At 36.9% G+C, this 15,866-nt stretch overlaps 1 protein-coding gene across 1 annotated transcript in view; it reads right to left on the bottom strand.

The window, feature by feature from the left end:
• LOC121424401 (structural maintenance of chromosomes protein 2-like) overlaps window positions 1–15,866 on the bottom strand; it is a 45,546-nt gene that overhangs the window by 17,660 nt on the left and 12,020 nt on the right. The window contains exons 2-14 of the mRNA XM_041620070.1: window positions 13,621–13,770; window positions 12,870–12,992; window positions 12,484–12,522; window positions 11,773–11,883; window positions 11,055–11,270; window positions 9,891–10,103; window positions 8,138–8,327; window positions 7,331–7,506; window positions 3,956–4,074; window positions 2,913–3,051; window positions 2,137–2,283; window positions 1,080–1,202; window positions 496–577 (exon numbers count right to left, since the gene is read on the bottom strand). Of these exons, the coding sequence (XP_041476004.1) occupies window positions 496–577; window positions 1,080–1,202; window positions 2,137–2,283; window positions 2,913–3,051; window positions 3,956–4,074; window positions 7,331–7,506; window positions 8,138–8,327; window positions 9,891–10,103; window positions 11,055–11,270; window positions 11,773–11,883; window positions 12,484–12,522; window positions 12,870–12,992; window positions 13,621–13,770 (1,828 nt within the window). The remainder of the gene's footprint in view (window positions 1–495; window positions 578–1,079; window positions 1,203–2,136; window positions 2,284–2,912; window positions 3,052–3,955; window positions 4,075–7,330; window positions 7,507–8,137; window positions 8,328–9,890; window positions 10,104–11,054; window positions 11,271–11,772; window positions 11,884–12,483; window positions 12,523–12,869; window positions 12,993–13,620; window positions 13,771–15,866) is intronic.

Genomic DNA, 15,866 nt, shown 5'->3' on the forward strand with positions numbered 1-15,866 from the left:
CTTAAATCTGTACAATTTCACCTGATTGGCATTAGACATGGGGGAAATAAGTTTGGGAAATAGGATCATGCATAGACATTGCAGTACTTTGACAATTAATTGATGCAGAAATATCTACAAAATTGGAAATGATTGTATTCATGTAAGTCACTCATTTTTAATCAAAGACATTTTTGTCTTCTGACAGACATACTTTTGCTAATGGGCAATTCCATATACATGTAATAGTAAACCATTTGTACATCCAACGCTCTTTTTCCTAATTTTTTGTTTCACTTCATAAACTACTAATTCCATGATAATTTGAGATCATTTGAAGCACAAAGTGTGGATCAATTATTTCATGAATTGCCTTGTTTCATAATCTATAGTTTTGAACAAAATCATAGAAAGAAAAGGGAAAAATAAAAGCACTTTTCAAGATGAACTGTTCAACCTCATTCCCCTCAACGAATGATATATTTGGCTTGAATGAATTAGTAAATTTGAATCTACCTCCGGTCAAGGTTCCTGATGGGTCAAAGGTATCACCAGCAAGGGTCACTGTCCTTGTCTTGACCTTAGGGTCAAAGGTCACCTACAATACAAAGAGATTAATAAATGAGTTTTATTCTTACCTTATTTTTATCATCGGTGACATTGACAATCTACGTTAATTCTTATTCATTTATATGCCTTCTGACATCAAGATCCATAAATAATTCTGAAACCCTATATGACTCAAAGATGAAACATCAGAGCATTGTAACATAAATTAAATAACTATTACAGCTGTCTATGAATACCACAGTTCCTGTTCCCCTTAAAAAATTATTCATCATTAAAACCTGCATTTGAGGAACCTGTTAATAAAGACCAACCTCTCATAATGAATGCTTGTCTTGTGTCCCTTCGGTGGTCTTCACAGAAAGTATGTGGATTTGCCATAGATTAACAATTGATATCAGTCCGAAGTTACAAGATTCATTATTTTATTTCATGATATATTAATCTGATTGTTTTAGACACGATTTACCAGGATTTGAAACATAAATTAGATATTAAAAATTGATTGACTTTTAAAGACTGTCCTCTCATACCTTCTTAGCATGTGCCATATCATTACACACCAAACTAGACCCAAAGACAAACTCCATTGCTGACTGTACATCCTTCTCATACCCAACAAGGGTCAGGGCGGTACGGACATTCTCTTTGCCAACCTGCAGTGAAAAAGATATTGATAAAAAATATTGCAGCAATTCTGTATGAAATTACTTTATCGATGGTGTTATCTATGGCAAGGCTCCACACTAACCTTTTTCTTGGTGGCCCGCAAAGCAAATTTAGTGGCCCTAACACAATAGAAAACATTACAATTTATCAAAACTTTGGTATCCTAACAGGGCCACCAAGTGTTGGCATTTGCAGAATTTTGGTGGCCCCATAAGAATTAATCAGAAGTCCTGAAAATCATCAAGAACATACTTCTTTGTACTCTAATTGAAGTGTTTCTTTGTTCCCTTTGGCGTCAAAGGTAATTGCTGGGACCTGGGCCCCGTCTTACAAAGAGCTACGATTTACCCGATCAACCTAAACTATATGGAAATCCAACAATGCCATACATTTTCTCCAGGAAATTTACACAATTTTTTTGTAAGCAAAGAAAATAAGTAAAAATATAGGATTTGCATAGTGCAAGTATCCACCTTGCTAGGTGCTCAAGGCGCTCCTACAGTACCTCGGCTAAGCTAGTCTACCGATTCCGGTGCGCACAGATTTTTAAGGAAATACTTCCTGCTGGTACCCATGAACCTCACCTGGGTTGAGTGCAGCACAATGTGGATAAATTTCTTGCTGAAGGATAACACGCCATGGCTGGGATTCGAACCCACGTGACGTCCTTCAGATTGAAAGACAAGAATCTTAACCACTAGACCACAACGCCCCCACTGTATTGTCAAGAGAACAATGACTATATGACTTATCATATCTAGAAAATATTTTGAAAAAGCAAGCATTTTAGATGTTGACGTTGCTGGCTTTCCATAGTTGTGGTTGATCGAATCAATTGTAACTCTTTGTAGAACAGGGCACTAATATCCTTGAATGGTCTGAAAAGCGGCACCCCTCTTGCACTTTTGTAGTGATACTTACCAGATTCTGAGCTGCTCTGACTGTATCCCCCAAGATGGATCGGGCTGCAATCTTGTTGAGGGGAATGATGGTGTAGCGACGTTTCAACTCTCCCTTCTGCAGGAGCTTCTTGCCCGTTTGCTCTGTATCTACCACCACGTTGTAGAGCTAATAAAAAGGAAAGATTAATCCAAGTTAATAAATTGCTTGCAAAATCATTTTTTTTAACATTGATTATTCTAAGAGGAATCAAATGAAAAAGCCTAGATGTTCCATGTGAGGATGAACTTCCCTTTTGTGAAACCTGACCCACATGCCACTCTGTATCATTCTTTATTCTATATCTACTACTTCGTATGTACATATTTCTATGGTCGAATTAATAATAATAAGGATAACAATTAACGGAGGTCAGGAACCTGAAAATCAAAACTTTCTCATGGAAAATATGTAACAAGTATTTAAATTGAACAAGAAATGTAAAGAGTTTCAGTTCTATTCACAACCACCGAAATTCTGTCGTTGAAGAAATGCTTTGAAATTGTGTGTCCCAAAAAGAAATAAAAAGTAAACTGTAATGGTATTGGAACATACGATTAGACAAGAAAATTACAATCTGCATTAATACAAATAAGCTTGAAACTCAACAGACCTCTAATCAACAAACGGAACTTAAAACTTTCTTTTTGCATTCAAAAGTCTGGCCGATTAGCGATTCAGCCACAAGATCCTTGAAAATATGTTAGAACAACTTTAAAAAACAAATTTACTTCATTAAAATTGTTGATGTGACTGACCTTTCGACCTGCAGTGACCTCTAATGATGTAGCATACTTGACATCCTTGACCTTTACGAGTCTGGCCACTAGACCATGCACCTTGGAACGGTCAAAGTTCTTCTCAGGATCCTTGTATTCAAACTGAAGATTAGGGAATCTACAAGAAAAACAAAATCAAGAGCTTTTATTATTTCTTTGGTAACAAACCAAACCACTGGCTCCGTACTTCAATCTAATAACCCATTTAACAAACCATGTACAGCAGTAATGTGGAGCTCTATGAAACAAAATTATTTCAAGATTTTACAGGTTGGAAAGATATGGTAAAGAAGGAAATCAGAAAAGTCGGTCTGAACTGGGAGGATGCTCAAGACAGAAAGAAGCGGAATGAGCGAGTTTCATCATGGTGCGAGAGTTGGTAACCCGTCTCAAGAGGGACATGCTGACATAATGGATGTTGATGATAGGAGGTTCTACTGAAATACTGGAGCGTTGTGGCCCAGTGGATAAGTCTCCGGACTTTGAAACAGGGGTTGCGGGTTCGAATCCCAGCCATGGCGTAATTTCCTTCAGCAAGAAATTTATCCACATTGTGCTGCACTCAACCCAGGTGAGGTGAATGGGTACCTGGCAGGAATTTATTCCTTGAAATGCGTGTGCGCTGTAATCATAGTAATTACGGCAGCCAAGCTACAGCTGGGGTAATAATATCCAAGTCCTTTGGAAGCGCATAGAGACATTATTCATAATTGTGATATGCGCTATACAAGAACTGTTTATTATTGTTATTATTACCACTCTTCAAAACCATGAACATTCATCTTTATTATCTTGACCCCCTTACACAAAAAGATATACATTATTTACAATCAATATCATTTTCACGTACATAGTTAGGAATAAACTTAGTTTACGCTGTATCTTTTATGTTACTGGGCCTTTGTCTATGTTTTTTTTTTTTACCAAGTCATAGGTTACATGGAAAGATATAATGAAGAAGGAATGCAATATGGTAGGACTGAACAAAGAGGATGATCATGATAAACACAGGGCAATCATACCTGGATGTAAGTGCGTTGACCTTGTCTGAAAGGCTATCGACCTTGGCTGAGAGGACTTTGTGTTGGTTCTCGAGATCATCTTCCTTGCCATCCTCAAAACCAAGCTTCTTCATCTCATCCTAGAGGAAAGACAATCACAAGTTATGAATAAAAGCTCTTCTTTCAACATAAAATTGATTACTACTTTAAAGATATTCCTCATAAATTCATTTTGTCTACATTACCCGATACTCTCACAATAGGCAAAATATGGCTCTTCGCTTGTTGCCATAAACAATGTTGTCGTAATGAGGCCCATCATAATCATCATTGTCACATCACCAAGATCATCATCATCACCATCATCATCATCATCATCACCATCATCATCACCATCATCATCATCATCACCATCATCACCATCATCATCAAAATCATCACCATCATCATCACCATCATCATCATCATCACCATCATCACCATCATCACCATCATCATCATCATCATCATCATCACCATCATCATCATCATCATCACCATCACTATCATCATCATCATCACCATTATCATCATCCTTGTCATTGCTGTTGTCATCAACATCATCGCCCTCATTATCCTATCACCATCATGGTTGTCAATTACCATCAATTTTGCCTATGCCGTGCAGCATTTAGGAATCATAATAGAACAAGTTCATTGCTTTCTTACATAAATTAGTTAATTCCCCAAGTTCTGAAGTTTCCCTCAACACGACTGCATTTTTTTTTCAAGCCTGCAACACCCTTCCAGACCTGCCAACCTCTGGGAATGAAAAATTGTATTCTGTGATAAAAAAAATGTATTCCCCCCCCCCAAAAAAATGTATTTCATAATAAAATGTGTGGCACGCACGCTCATCGCGGTGCTCAAGCTGCATGCAAGCTAAAATGCGCACTGCTCTTGCAGATGAACAGAAAATCATCGAAACAGGTGTATATCTCACCCTGGTTTTAACAAAATGATTGAAAATTATAAAAAACAAGTTACCTGAAATTACATTAATCCAATAACCATATTTGTGTTAAGTTTTATGAAATAGAGACATAAAGAGATGATTTTTCTCAATAAATTACGACTTTGTATAAACAAAATTGTGGTTGCAAAAACATAGAATGAGATGCATTTAACCCTAAATAGACTGGGCTATTTCGATGACTAAGAAGACAGACTAGGGGGGCTGATTCAGCCCCCCCCCTTATGATCTCGGCCGTCGATCGTGAGATCGCGACGAAAATTGGCACGCGCATTACCCATGGCATTATCTACAAAGTTGTAATATCAAATTCTGCGAAAAATCTCATTGCTCATTAATTATGCTAATTTATGCGTAAAATCATAAGTTCGCTCTAATTAATAAAATAATGCCCCTAAAATGCTAATTTTTGTTACACATACTCTAGATAGGCATCTGATCAAATTTATTTCTAAAAAATTCAACATCCCATTTATTTCTTATGTATTTGATTGTTTTCTAAATTTCTTATTTCTTTGTTTTTCAACTTTTAGTTGTTTTGTTTTTTCAATGGAAATTGTTGGGCACTTTTTTTTTTTAACATAAAAAAAATTAATTGATTTTAAGCAGTAAAAGGAAAAATAATGATACATTTATGAATTTTGGCTAAAAACACTATTTGCATTGGATTTGTACACAAATTCACGTTTTGGGGTAATTTTGGGTCTGCATGCACTTACAAAATGTTGCGTAATTTCGGAATTGCGTACCCGGGGGTCACAATTTTGGTCCCAAAGTTGCACAAGACTTGAAAGTAAAAAGTCAGTGAGCGACGCGGTCAAAAAATTTCGCACGGCGGATTTATCGCGAAAAATGTCGAGGGGGCTGAACCAGTCTTTTTAGGGTTAACCCTAAATAGACTAGGCTATTTCGACGCCTAAGAAGACGGGGGGGGGCTGATTCAGCCCCCTCCCCCTATAATCTCGGCCTTCATTCGATCGCGCGATCGCGATGAAAATTGGCACGCGCATCACCCATGGCATTATCTACAAAACTATAATACCAAATTCTGCGAAAAATCTCATTGCTCATTAAAGGAGAATTAAACCATCGGAACAAGATAGCTTGTGTGAAAACAGAAAAATCAAAGAAACAGATCAACGAAAGTTTGAGAAAAATCGGACAAATAATGAGAAAGTTATGAGCATTTGAATATTGCGATCACTAATGCTATGGAGATAGCAAATTGGCAATGCGACAAAGATGTGTGATGTCACTTGTGAACAACTCTCCCATTACTTTAGTATATATTTCACTAGAATTGCCTCTTTTATCACATCTATCCATAAATAATGTGTTCTGTTTACATGAGGGCATGTAATACATATTTTTTAAGAATACATCATGGATAAAGAGTTTGTATCATCATAAGAAAAAGCAAAATGAGACATTTTGAGGGTATTTTATAGTCCACCAAAGGGAAAGTTGTTCATCAGTGACATCACACATCCTTGTCGCATTGCCAATGTGAGGATCACCATAGCATTAGTAATTGCAATATTCAAATGCTCATAACTTTCTCACTATTTGTCCGATTTTTCTCAAACTTTCTTTATTCTTATTCTTTGATTTTTCTGTTCCTACACAAGCCTATTTGTTCCAAAGGTTTCATTCCCCTTTAATTATGCTAATCTATGCGTAAAATCCTATGTTTGCTCTAATTAATAAAATAATGCCCCTAAAATGCTATTTTTTGTTTCATATACTCTAGATGGGGATCTGATCAAATTATTTTTAAAAAAATCCACATCACATTTATTTTCTTATGTATTCTATTGTTTCCTAAATTTCTTATGTATTTCTTTGTTTTTCGACTTTTTTATTTTTATTATTTTTTCAATGGAAATTGTCGGGGACTTTATTTTGACCATAAAAAAGACAAAATTAAACTATTTTAAGCAGTAAAAGGAAAAATAATGATACAATTATGAATTTTGGAACAAAACACTTTTTGCATTGCATTTGTACACAAATTCACGTTTTTGAGTAATTTTGGGTCTGCATGCACTTACGAAATGTTGCGTAATTTCACAGCCGCGTACCCAGGGTCATAATTTTGGTCTCATAAGTTGCGCAAGACATAAAAGTAAAAAGTCAGTGAGCGACGCGGTCAAAAAAATTCAAGCGGCGGGTTTATCGCGAAAAAATGTCGAGGGGGGGGGCTGAATCAGCCCCCCGCCAGTCTTTTTAGGGTTAACCCCAAGTAAAAAAATCAATTGCGGGTCCCAAATGCACGTTATTGATTGGTTGAAAATCAAGTTGCGCGTGATTTTTTAGAGTTGTAATTGATTGCAACTCTTTCTGCAACGGACCCCTGGTTGGCAGCTCTGCCTTTCACATCTTACCTCCAATTTAGTCTTGCTCTTGATCACTGCTTCCATGTTGGCCTTGTCTTTCTCATACTCCTTGGCTGTTTTCTTGAGTTCAGCTTCCTTCTTCTTCAGCTCAGCCTGGTCACTCTTCAGTGTGCTCTGGGCCTGTTTCAGGTTTGTCTCCGCAGCTTTCATCTCTGCCTTGCAAGCTGCGAGACAAACACAGTCCGCTCAGGATATTTTCTTCTCTTCACATATTTAATCCCCTTTTCATCCCTCTATGTCTATCTGTATGCCTCTCATCCTCTATTGTTTCCATTTATTTGTCTGTCTTGGCTGTCCTTGTCCGTCTGTCTGTCTCTCATTACCCTCGCAAAATACTGCATTACATATATGCATTCCATAGATGCCTTAGATTTCAAAATATTGTGATTCTGATCACTTGTTTTGTTTTTTGATGTGATCAAATTATGCTGTTCAACAACTCCAAACAGAAGATACATGTATGAGCCAATATAAGAATTATAATATATCAGGAAAATTTATAACATTACCAAGAAGAGTCAAATAACATGTGATGATATAATGATCTCAATGTTATTGTAAGAAATCAAACATATAATAATGCAATGTAATGATTACTGAAACTTTGCAAAAATCTGTATCACTCTCTACAACATCACATGACTTTGGCAGATTTTAACCAAGAATTTTTGAGCAAAATTCATACATTGAATGAGAAAAGTGAAATCCTATTGCAATTCAGCATTTTTTACTCAAACCTGGATATGATTTTGTGAATAAACTAAATCTAATTGAATTGAATCACATTGAACTTACTCATAAGCTGATCAGCTAGTGTCTTATCCTCCCCATCTTCACTGCTAGACAGGCCAGCAGACACGGCTTGGTAGTGCTTCTGGGCCTGGACGACGCCTTCCTGGTTCTCTTTGCATTTCTCTTCAAGCTTCGTAAAACTTCCACTCAGCTTCTCGATATCTTTCTCTTTGGCTTTCAGGGTAGCTTGGTCCTGGAGAGAAGAGGGTACATAATTTCACATTAAGCAAAGCTTGAACAGCAGAGGGCAGTATTTCCAAACTGTACATGTTTTATACAACAGGCAATAATCTACCATCACGTTACGGCAGAGCTGCCAAGTTGTATTTTGCATTTTCAGTATTTTGACAAAAAAATCTGTATTTTTACCGTGAGATGAATATGCATGCATAATGGCAAAGTTCGATCATTTCTTACATTAATTTGCACCCCACACCGTTGCACACGAGACCAAAAGCTGCAGTCTAGATTTTGGTTGTTGCGCTGAACTGCATTGACTGACTCACCAATACACAGACTGAAGAATTTGGAGGCCCGTACGTACAGACAACGTATTAGCGGTAACGTTAGATCTAACATCCGACGGAAACCTGATTTTTTTTCCGATCGTTTTCTGCACATAAAATCATAAAATGTCACATTACGAAAAAGAAATTGCATCCATATTTACGGAAAAATGTATGAAATTCAGAAATATCGTACCTTAGACCGCAGTTACCGCTAATTCCTTTCAAATGATGATCGAAACATCGTCATCTTCGATCCTTCCGTCGGTCAACGTAAGTTGCCATCTTGGATGACGTCATCATCCTTACAGACGTATTTACCAGTCGCAAAGTATCGCGATTTGAGCCGCTGCTTTGCGCTTGTAAACTACGTGCGTGCGCTCGGAACTTGTCACCCGCATTGATTCGCCAGGATATCAAAAATTCTAATCGGAAAGCCTTGATGAAAGCACAACTCATTGAACATAGAGGGCAGCAACACACGGCTGCCATTTTTCATCTCCGCCCGAAAGCTCCCAGACGCTATAGAGGGGCGAACAATACCTTTTCTTCTCTAATTTGTTTTTTCCCGTATTTTATCATGAAAACGCGTACTGCCGTATTTTAAATTGATTTTCGTATGAAATACCGAAAAATCGTACTACTTGGCAGCTCTGCTACGGGTTCCCCTTGTATTTCTCTACAAGCTTGTCAATTTTTTACTCAGCTTCTTGATGCCCTTCTCTTTGATATTCAAGATGGCTTGGTCCCGGGAGAGATAGGATAATGGGAAAATAATGGCACATTATGTAAAGTTTCAACAGTAGAGGGCAGTATTCCCCCAATCTGTTCAGGTTTTCATACGACATGCAATAATATGTGCTATCACCCCCTGATCCTATCTTTTTCTTCAAGCTTGTTGAAACTACCATTCAAAGCTTCTCAATATCCATCTCATTGGCTTTCAGATTACTAGGTCCAAATCTACAGCCTCTCTAACATGGGAGACCTGTAAAATGATCAACAACTTGCATAACACCCGGAAGCGTAAAAGGCATTGAGGTAGGAGAGCGTGAGTTTTTAAACTAGTAACTGAACATCTGAGCTTATTTAATGTGCACTTGTCGCACTCATGTGCAGGTTAGCACAAAATAAAAGTGCACATGTGACCTATAGATATAATCTAATCTTTAACCTATTTACAATACTAAGTAATAATAAACATCAAAAGCATCTTTTCCAGCTCTACCAGATAGTATTGGATCCTTTACCTCTGTGTAGCTCTTCTCAATAGCCTTCTTATTCTTCTTCTCCTTATTGACTGCTTCTTTCTTGTGTTGCAGTGAGCTCTGGATCTTGGTATCGTCATTCTGTGTTTCCACAAGGCGCTTCTCTATCTCCTTTAATACTCCACCGGCCTCCTCGTCCCTCTCCTTCTCCAAGGCTTGGATGGTATCCCCCAGCTCAACAACTTTGTCATCAATCTGAAAGATTAATCACATTTAAGATTAAACTGATTTCAAACATGAGTATAGGGTGACATGGAAGTTTGTGGAAATCTCATAGAATGGAATAATATTAAAACTGCCAAACTTTAGGAAATCAAATCAGGATTTTGCATCTCCAAAGTTGGTAATCTCCCACGTAATTGTGCATTTTGTTTCCAATCCACCCTATTTTTCATTCATTTTCGTTATAATATATTGAACATTCCCATGCAGCGCAATAATAATGATACAAAAAAACATAAGCATATCAACTGGATTTTAACAAACTGATTAATAATGTATACAAGTAAACCCATTCCTTTGGGGCACTGCCTTTTACTTTCCTGTTTTCGATCAATTTTTTACCAAAAAAATTACATTTCAGGGCAAATAAGTTGTAAAATATGAAAAAAGGGAGATAGCATATACTATAAATATTCACTTTTCACATCACCAAAAAGGACAAAAAAGTAGTTTTGCCTATAAAGTCTTGCCTAATGTTCCTATACTTTGTGGAGGGTCTCACTAGATTTTGGTACTACTGGTGTCCGTTTCATAAAACTTGTTGCAACAACAAATTTGCGACAACAATTTTAAGCTACTGAAATCATTTGGATTGGTTTGCCGAGGGTCAACTTGTAATACAAATCATGCATTTGATATTGTAATGGGATCCTGGTCCAGAGCTGCCAACCTGAACAAGAACATTTCAGTATCTTTAAAGCTGAAAATCAGTATTTTGGTGAGGAAATCAGTATTTTCAAAGAAATACCATAGGACAACACAAAAAACTGAAACTTGAGAAATCAGTATTTTGCATGAAACCATCAGTATTCTTCTCATTTTTCAGTACTAAATACTGAAAATCTATACTACTTGGCAGCTCTGCTGGTCCCATAGACTTAATCTATTAATTGGGAAGCCCTAATTGGTGCAAAGGTCACTCACCTCTTTCATCCTCTGTCTGAGGGCGTTGGTTGCCTCTGCGATCTTGGCCAGCTCCTGCTCCGACTCCTTAGAGAGCTTCTCGGCGGAGACAAACTGGTATGCCACATGGAGCTTGGTCAAGTGATCCAGCTCCCTCAAGACCTTCTGATACTCCAGGTAGGAGGAGCGCTCCTCGTTGAGACGGGTCAGGGTGGGAGTGATCTCTTCATTTAGTACCTACAGAGGAGAACAATATGATGTATTAGCTTTGGTTTTAGAATCAAGCTTGGGGAGTAATGTCTTGGTTTCAGGCTTAGAAGATTAATTTGTGGAGTCAGTCTCAGAACAAGTTGTGGTCTCAGTTTCCAATAAACATACATGTAAGCCACCAAATTACTGGTATTTGAAAAAAGAAATGGATTGCAGTCCATAGGTTTGTATGAAGACACACAGTTCCATCATTTTCAACAATTCAATAAGCATTATTGTAAGAGAGATTTGAAACATGAACTGAAATTCACATATCGCATGGTGTATGTGTTCACCAAATGGCCTTCCATTAGTAGTCTCCCAAGATTTGTAGACAAGTTTTGTATCAAATTTGCAAACCCATATAAATGTACCTTATTATTATTACCTTGTGTGACAGAATAAAACTGAAACAAAAGAACATTACTTCTCCACACTTTGTAGAAATTTCTAAAAATGAAAGAACAAGACAATGAAAAAGTTGACTTACTGATTCAATTTCTTTGAGCTTAGCATCTTTCTTCTCTATTGTTTTCTGAGCAGAGGCCTTCTTGTTCTCATACATACGTGTGCCAGCTGCTTCCTCTATCATGGAGAGAATCTGGATCGATAAAGACGGAAAAGGAAACATACCTAGTTAGCAATATTGAGATGACTGAATATGATGCAAAATGGCGATAAAACCGGGTGGGTGTTTCATAAAGCTGTTCTTAAGTTAAGAGCGACTTTAAGAACGACTGGTGATCCTTTCTTACGCGTAAACTAGCCAATGAATATTTTGGTTGTATGTCATTTACCACAAGAAAGCATCACCAGTCGTTCTTAAAGTCGCTCTTAACTTACGAACAGCTTTATGAAACACCCACCCGGACTGAACGACAACTATCCCTATAGCTACAATCTTCATTATTATTATTTTGTATGGAAAAAGCTGTGCATGAAAAGTGAAAGGCAAACAGAATCACCATGATCTGCAGGTCTTCAGGCAAGTATCTTCTGCCCTGCATCACATAACCTTGGCCCTGTAACACACAGCTTTGCACCTGATCATACATTGTAGGGCTGACTTTATGCTTGTGTAAACTGGTATGTGCAATCAAGCATATCAATCAACTATAAAATCAATTGCTACCCTTTGTATTACTGTCTCCACAACACATCACCGTAAAGTAGTATCATCTAGAAAATTAATTAAACTCACCTCTGGAGGTTTCATGTTCAGTACTTTAGTGATTCTCCCCTGAAAAAAAGGAAAACAATATATGGTTACATTGTAATTACGTACATGAATAAAATACAGTACAAAATAAAAATTGCCACTGAATAGTACTTTAATAAATATATTATACAAACAAAATTTCTCATAACTCATTAACTCACTAGAATGTAGAATAATATGCTCAGTCTTTAACATGTAGTTATCCTTTATGTCCGCTGCAAGGTACAGGTGATTAAATAAGGCAACCTTAAAATGCCATTTGGCAACTTAAAAAGTTGAATAGTTTCTGTTGCCCAGCTGGTAACCCAGTAAAAAATTAAGTGAGAGCCCTGCACTGACACTCCTCACACGATTTGATATGAATTTACCTGCATAATGAGAAAATGTGGATTGTTGACGTTGAGTTGAACACTGCAGAAAAGATCCTGTACTCTGCTATTGTTTGCATTGCTACCATTGATCAGGTACTTATTCCTACCACCTATTACAACCTGCCAATTAGAAAGGAGGAAAAGAAAATAAAAAGTACAAATTTAGAATTTTTCACTTCCTCTATTAAGACTACAAATTCTTGCAAAATCTCCAAATTTTGTTAGACTTACATGTAAGATTAAAATAGTAAAATTCCAACAGATATGATTCTTTTTCAGTGAACTAAAACTGGACTGTTTTCATTTTGCTTAGTTTGGGGTATACCACTAATCCTCTCAAAATGAAATATTTTGGTCTTGGGTCAAAGAAATGGCTATGCCTTCAAATTACTTCTTTTTTTCTTCTACTTTTTAATTCATATCAACCTATCCTAGCATGAAACTGATTTTAGATTAAAGAATGAATAACAGTCTTTCTCCCATTCAAATCAACTGTAAATCAATTTTCATAACAAATCTAAATTCCAGTGGAAAATCCATAGAAATGTGTGTTGATTTGTAATATTCTAATATGAATTCGATCATGAAAGTTCATATCATTGATAAAGGTTGCGGTGGATAGCCAAATAGAGGTACGTTTTCAAGTGTATTGAGAACAACAGTTGAATTCCTCAAAATTGCTATTGATTGTTCAGGCATTGTCTTCAGAATAAAAGTTTTTGTGAAAACGACCCCATAATATTATTACCTGTCTTGAGACTGTGAATTCATCAAAGCTGTCATATCCTACTGGACTCTGCTTCTTGTCTCTGTTGTCAAAGACTATTGTGACAGTTGCTTTTGTGACACCTGCTTGGCCTCCCTTGTACACCAGTTCTTGTAAGCTGCCAGCTCGAACCTATTACAATAAAAAGAAGGACCAATGAATCAATCACATACATGTCAAGTACAATACAAAAAAAAATCACTGCCAATAAAAACAGATAAAGGATAAGAAAAAAGAGAAGGGTGATATATGAAATTATTTTCTAAATTTATTACGTCAAAATTTATCACAAACTTTAATTATTGTAAAAGAAAATGTCGAAATTTTTGCTTGCTCGCTCCAGACTTTATTTTTAAAATAAATCTTGCCCAGTATACAATGTCTCAGCTCAAAAGGACAGATATCATAGACAGCACGATTCAGATGACAATCAGCTTTAAAAGAAAACTTGATTGAGGCCACATTTTCAAAATTCTCACATTTCGCCAAACATGGGTAAAAAAAAGAACTGGGACACAAGAATCTTAATAACTAATACAGGACTTTCGGGTATATTACACTCAAATTCTTGAATAGTTTTGTTTCTTTTTTTTAGACTCTATATATTCTTGTAATTATTGACTGCAAGTCGTGAAAAATAGATGGTGAACGAGGGGAAATTGAGGTCACTGAATCTATTTTTAGCACTCTCAATCTCAGAAATTGCCGACCAATATGTCCCGGAGGAGTAATAAACAAGATGGCGACGTAAACACAGTAGCAACTTTTCCTCTTCTTTTCATAATATTTTTCTTGTTTTTGTAAAAGAATTTTCATTTAAAAATTAAATCAATATCGTAGAAATGTCGGAAATGAAGTTGTATCTCATTACATGATTTAGGGCTAGATGTTTTAGAAGGAAAGTAGAAATCTCGTGGGGCGAGAGTTTCAGTTTTTTCTTGTTACACTCGCATGAATGAGACGCGATCCCTGGCTCCGTGGAGAGTAAGCCTACATTATTACTAACATCAATAGAATGATTTTTACTCTCCAAGGAGCCTCCTGGCTAGTCAGACAGAAGTCAATTTGTTTTGTGTGTGGATGACAACAAAAATCCTTATCAAAACAAAAGTAGACAGTGAATTTTTAAAGCAGATGGTGAAAAGGGGTGATTCTTTGAGGAATCTGCTTAGATCTAGAACATTTTTATTTGCTGCCAACCAAATCCTTTTGCAGCATAACAGAGGAAATTGGTCTCCCAAACTGGAAACTGTCTCTGAAGTTGGATACCGAAATATTTTACAAAATTGGACTCTTTTGGAGATAATCTCTTTGGGAGACAGTCTCCTATACTGTACAGGAACTCTGTAGACCAAAAGCTTTGATCTCTGTTATGTTGGTTGTTCAGCTGTTAATACTACCATATTTAAAGCGAATAGGGGTTTAGGCCTCCTTCAAAGAAACTTGTATAGTTGCCCCCGAAAAGTAAAACAGCCTATAAATTGTTAGTACGTCCAAAGTTGGAGTACTGTGCTTCTGTGTGGGACCCATACACGAAAGACCAGGGGGTTGTTTCATAAAGCTGTTCGTAAGTTAAGAGCGACTTTAAGAACGACTGGTGACCCTTTTTTTACACGCTAAACCATCTCCAATGAATCTACCATTTACCACAAGAAAGGATCACCAGTCGTTCTTAAAGTCGCTCTTAACTTACGAACAGCTTTATGAAACACCCTCCAGATTAGTAGACTAGAAGCAGTTCAACGAAGAGCTGCTAGATTTGTCTGTAAAGATCACAGGAGAACCAGTAGTGTTTCCCAGATGCTGAAGTTACTTGAATGGAAATCTCACGAAGATAGAAGGGCTATCTCCAGACTTACATTTTTATATAAATCTATAAATAAAAGTGCTTCGGTCAACGTAGGTCGATACTTAACAGCTCCCTCTCAAAATTCTGTCAGGACACAGAAATCATCGTCAATCTCTTTTTCCCGACCAACAACCAAAAGAGACTGCTTCAAGTACTCTTTCCTTCCAAGGACCATGGCAGAATGGAATCTGCTACTAGTAGACATATGTGAAGCTTAATCGGTCAATGGTTTTAAGACAAGGCTAAACAAAATTCAAATGTCTACTTTCATCCAGGGGGCACATCATTAATTCAAATTCACCACTAGCCACACAAGCCTGCAGCAATTATATCCCGATGTAGACCAAAAGCTTCAGTCTCTGTTGGCTCCACTCACCAT

This window comes from Lytechinus variegatus, chromosome 11 (genome assembly GCF_018143015.1).
Source record: "Lytechinus variegatus isolate NC3 chromosome 11, Lvar_3.0, whole genome shotgun sequence".
NCBI lineage: Eukaryota > Metazoa > Echinodermata > Echinoidea > Temnopleuroida > Toxopneustidae > Lytechinus > Lytechinus variegatus.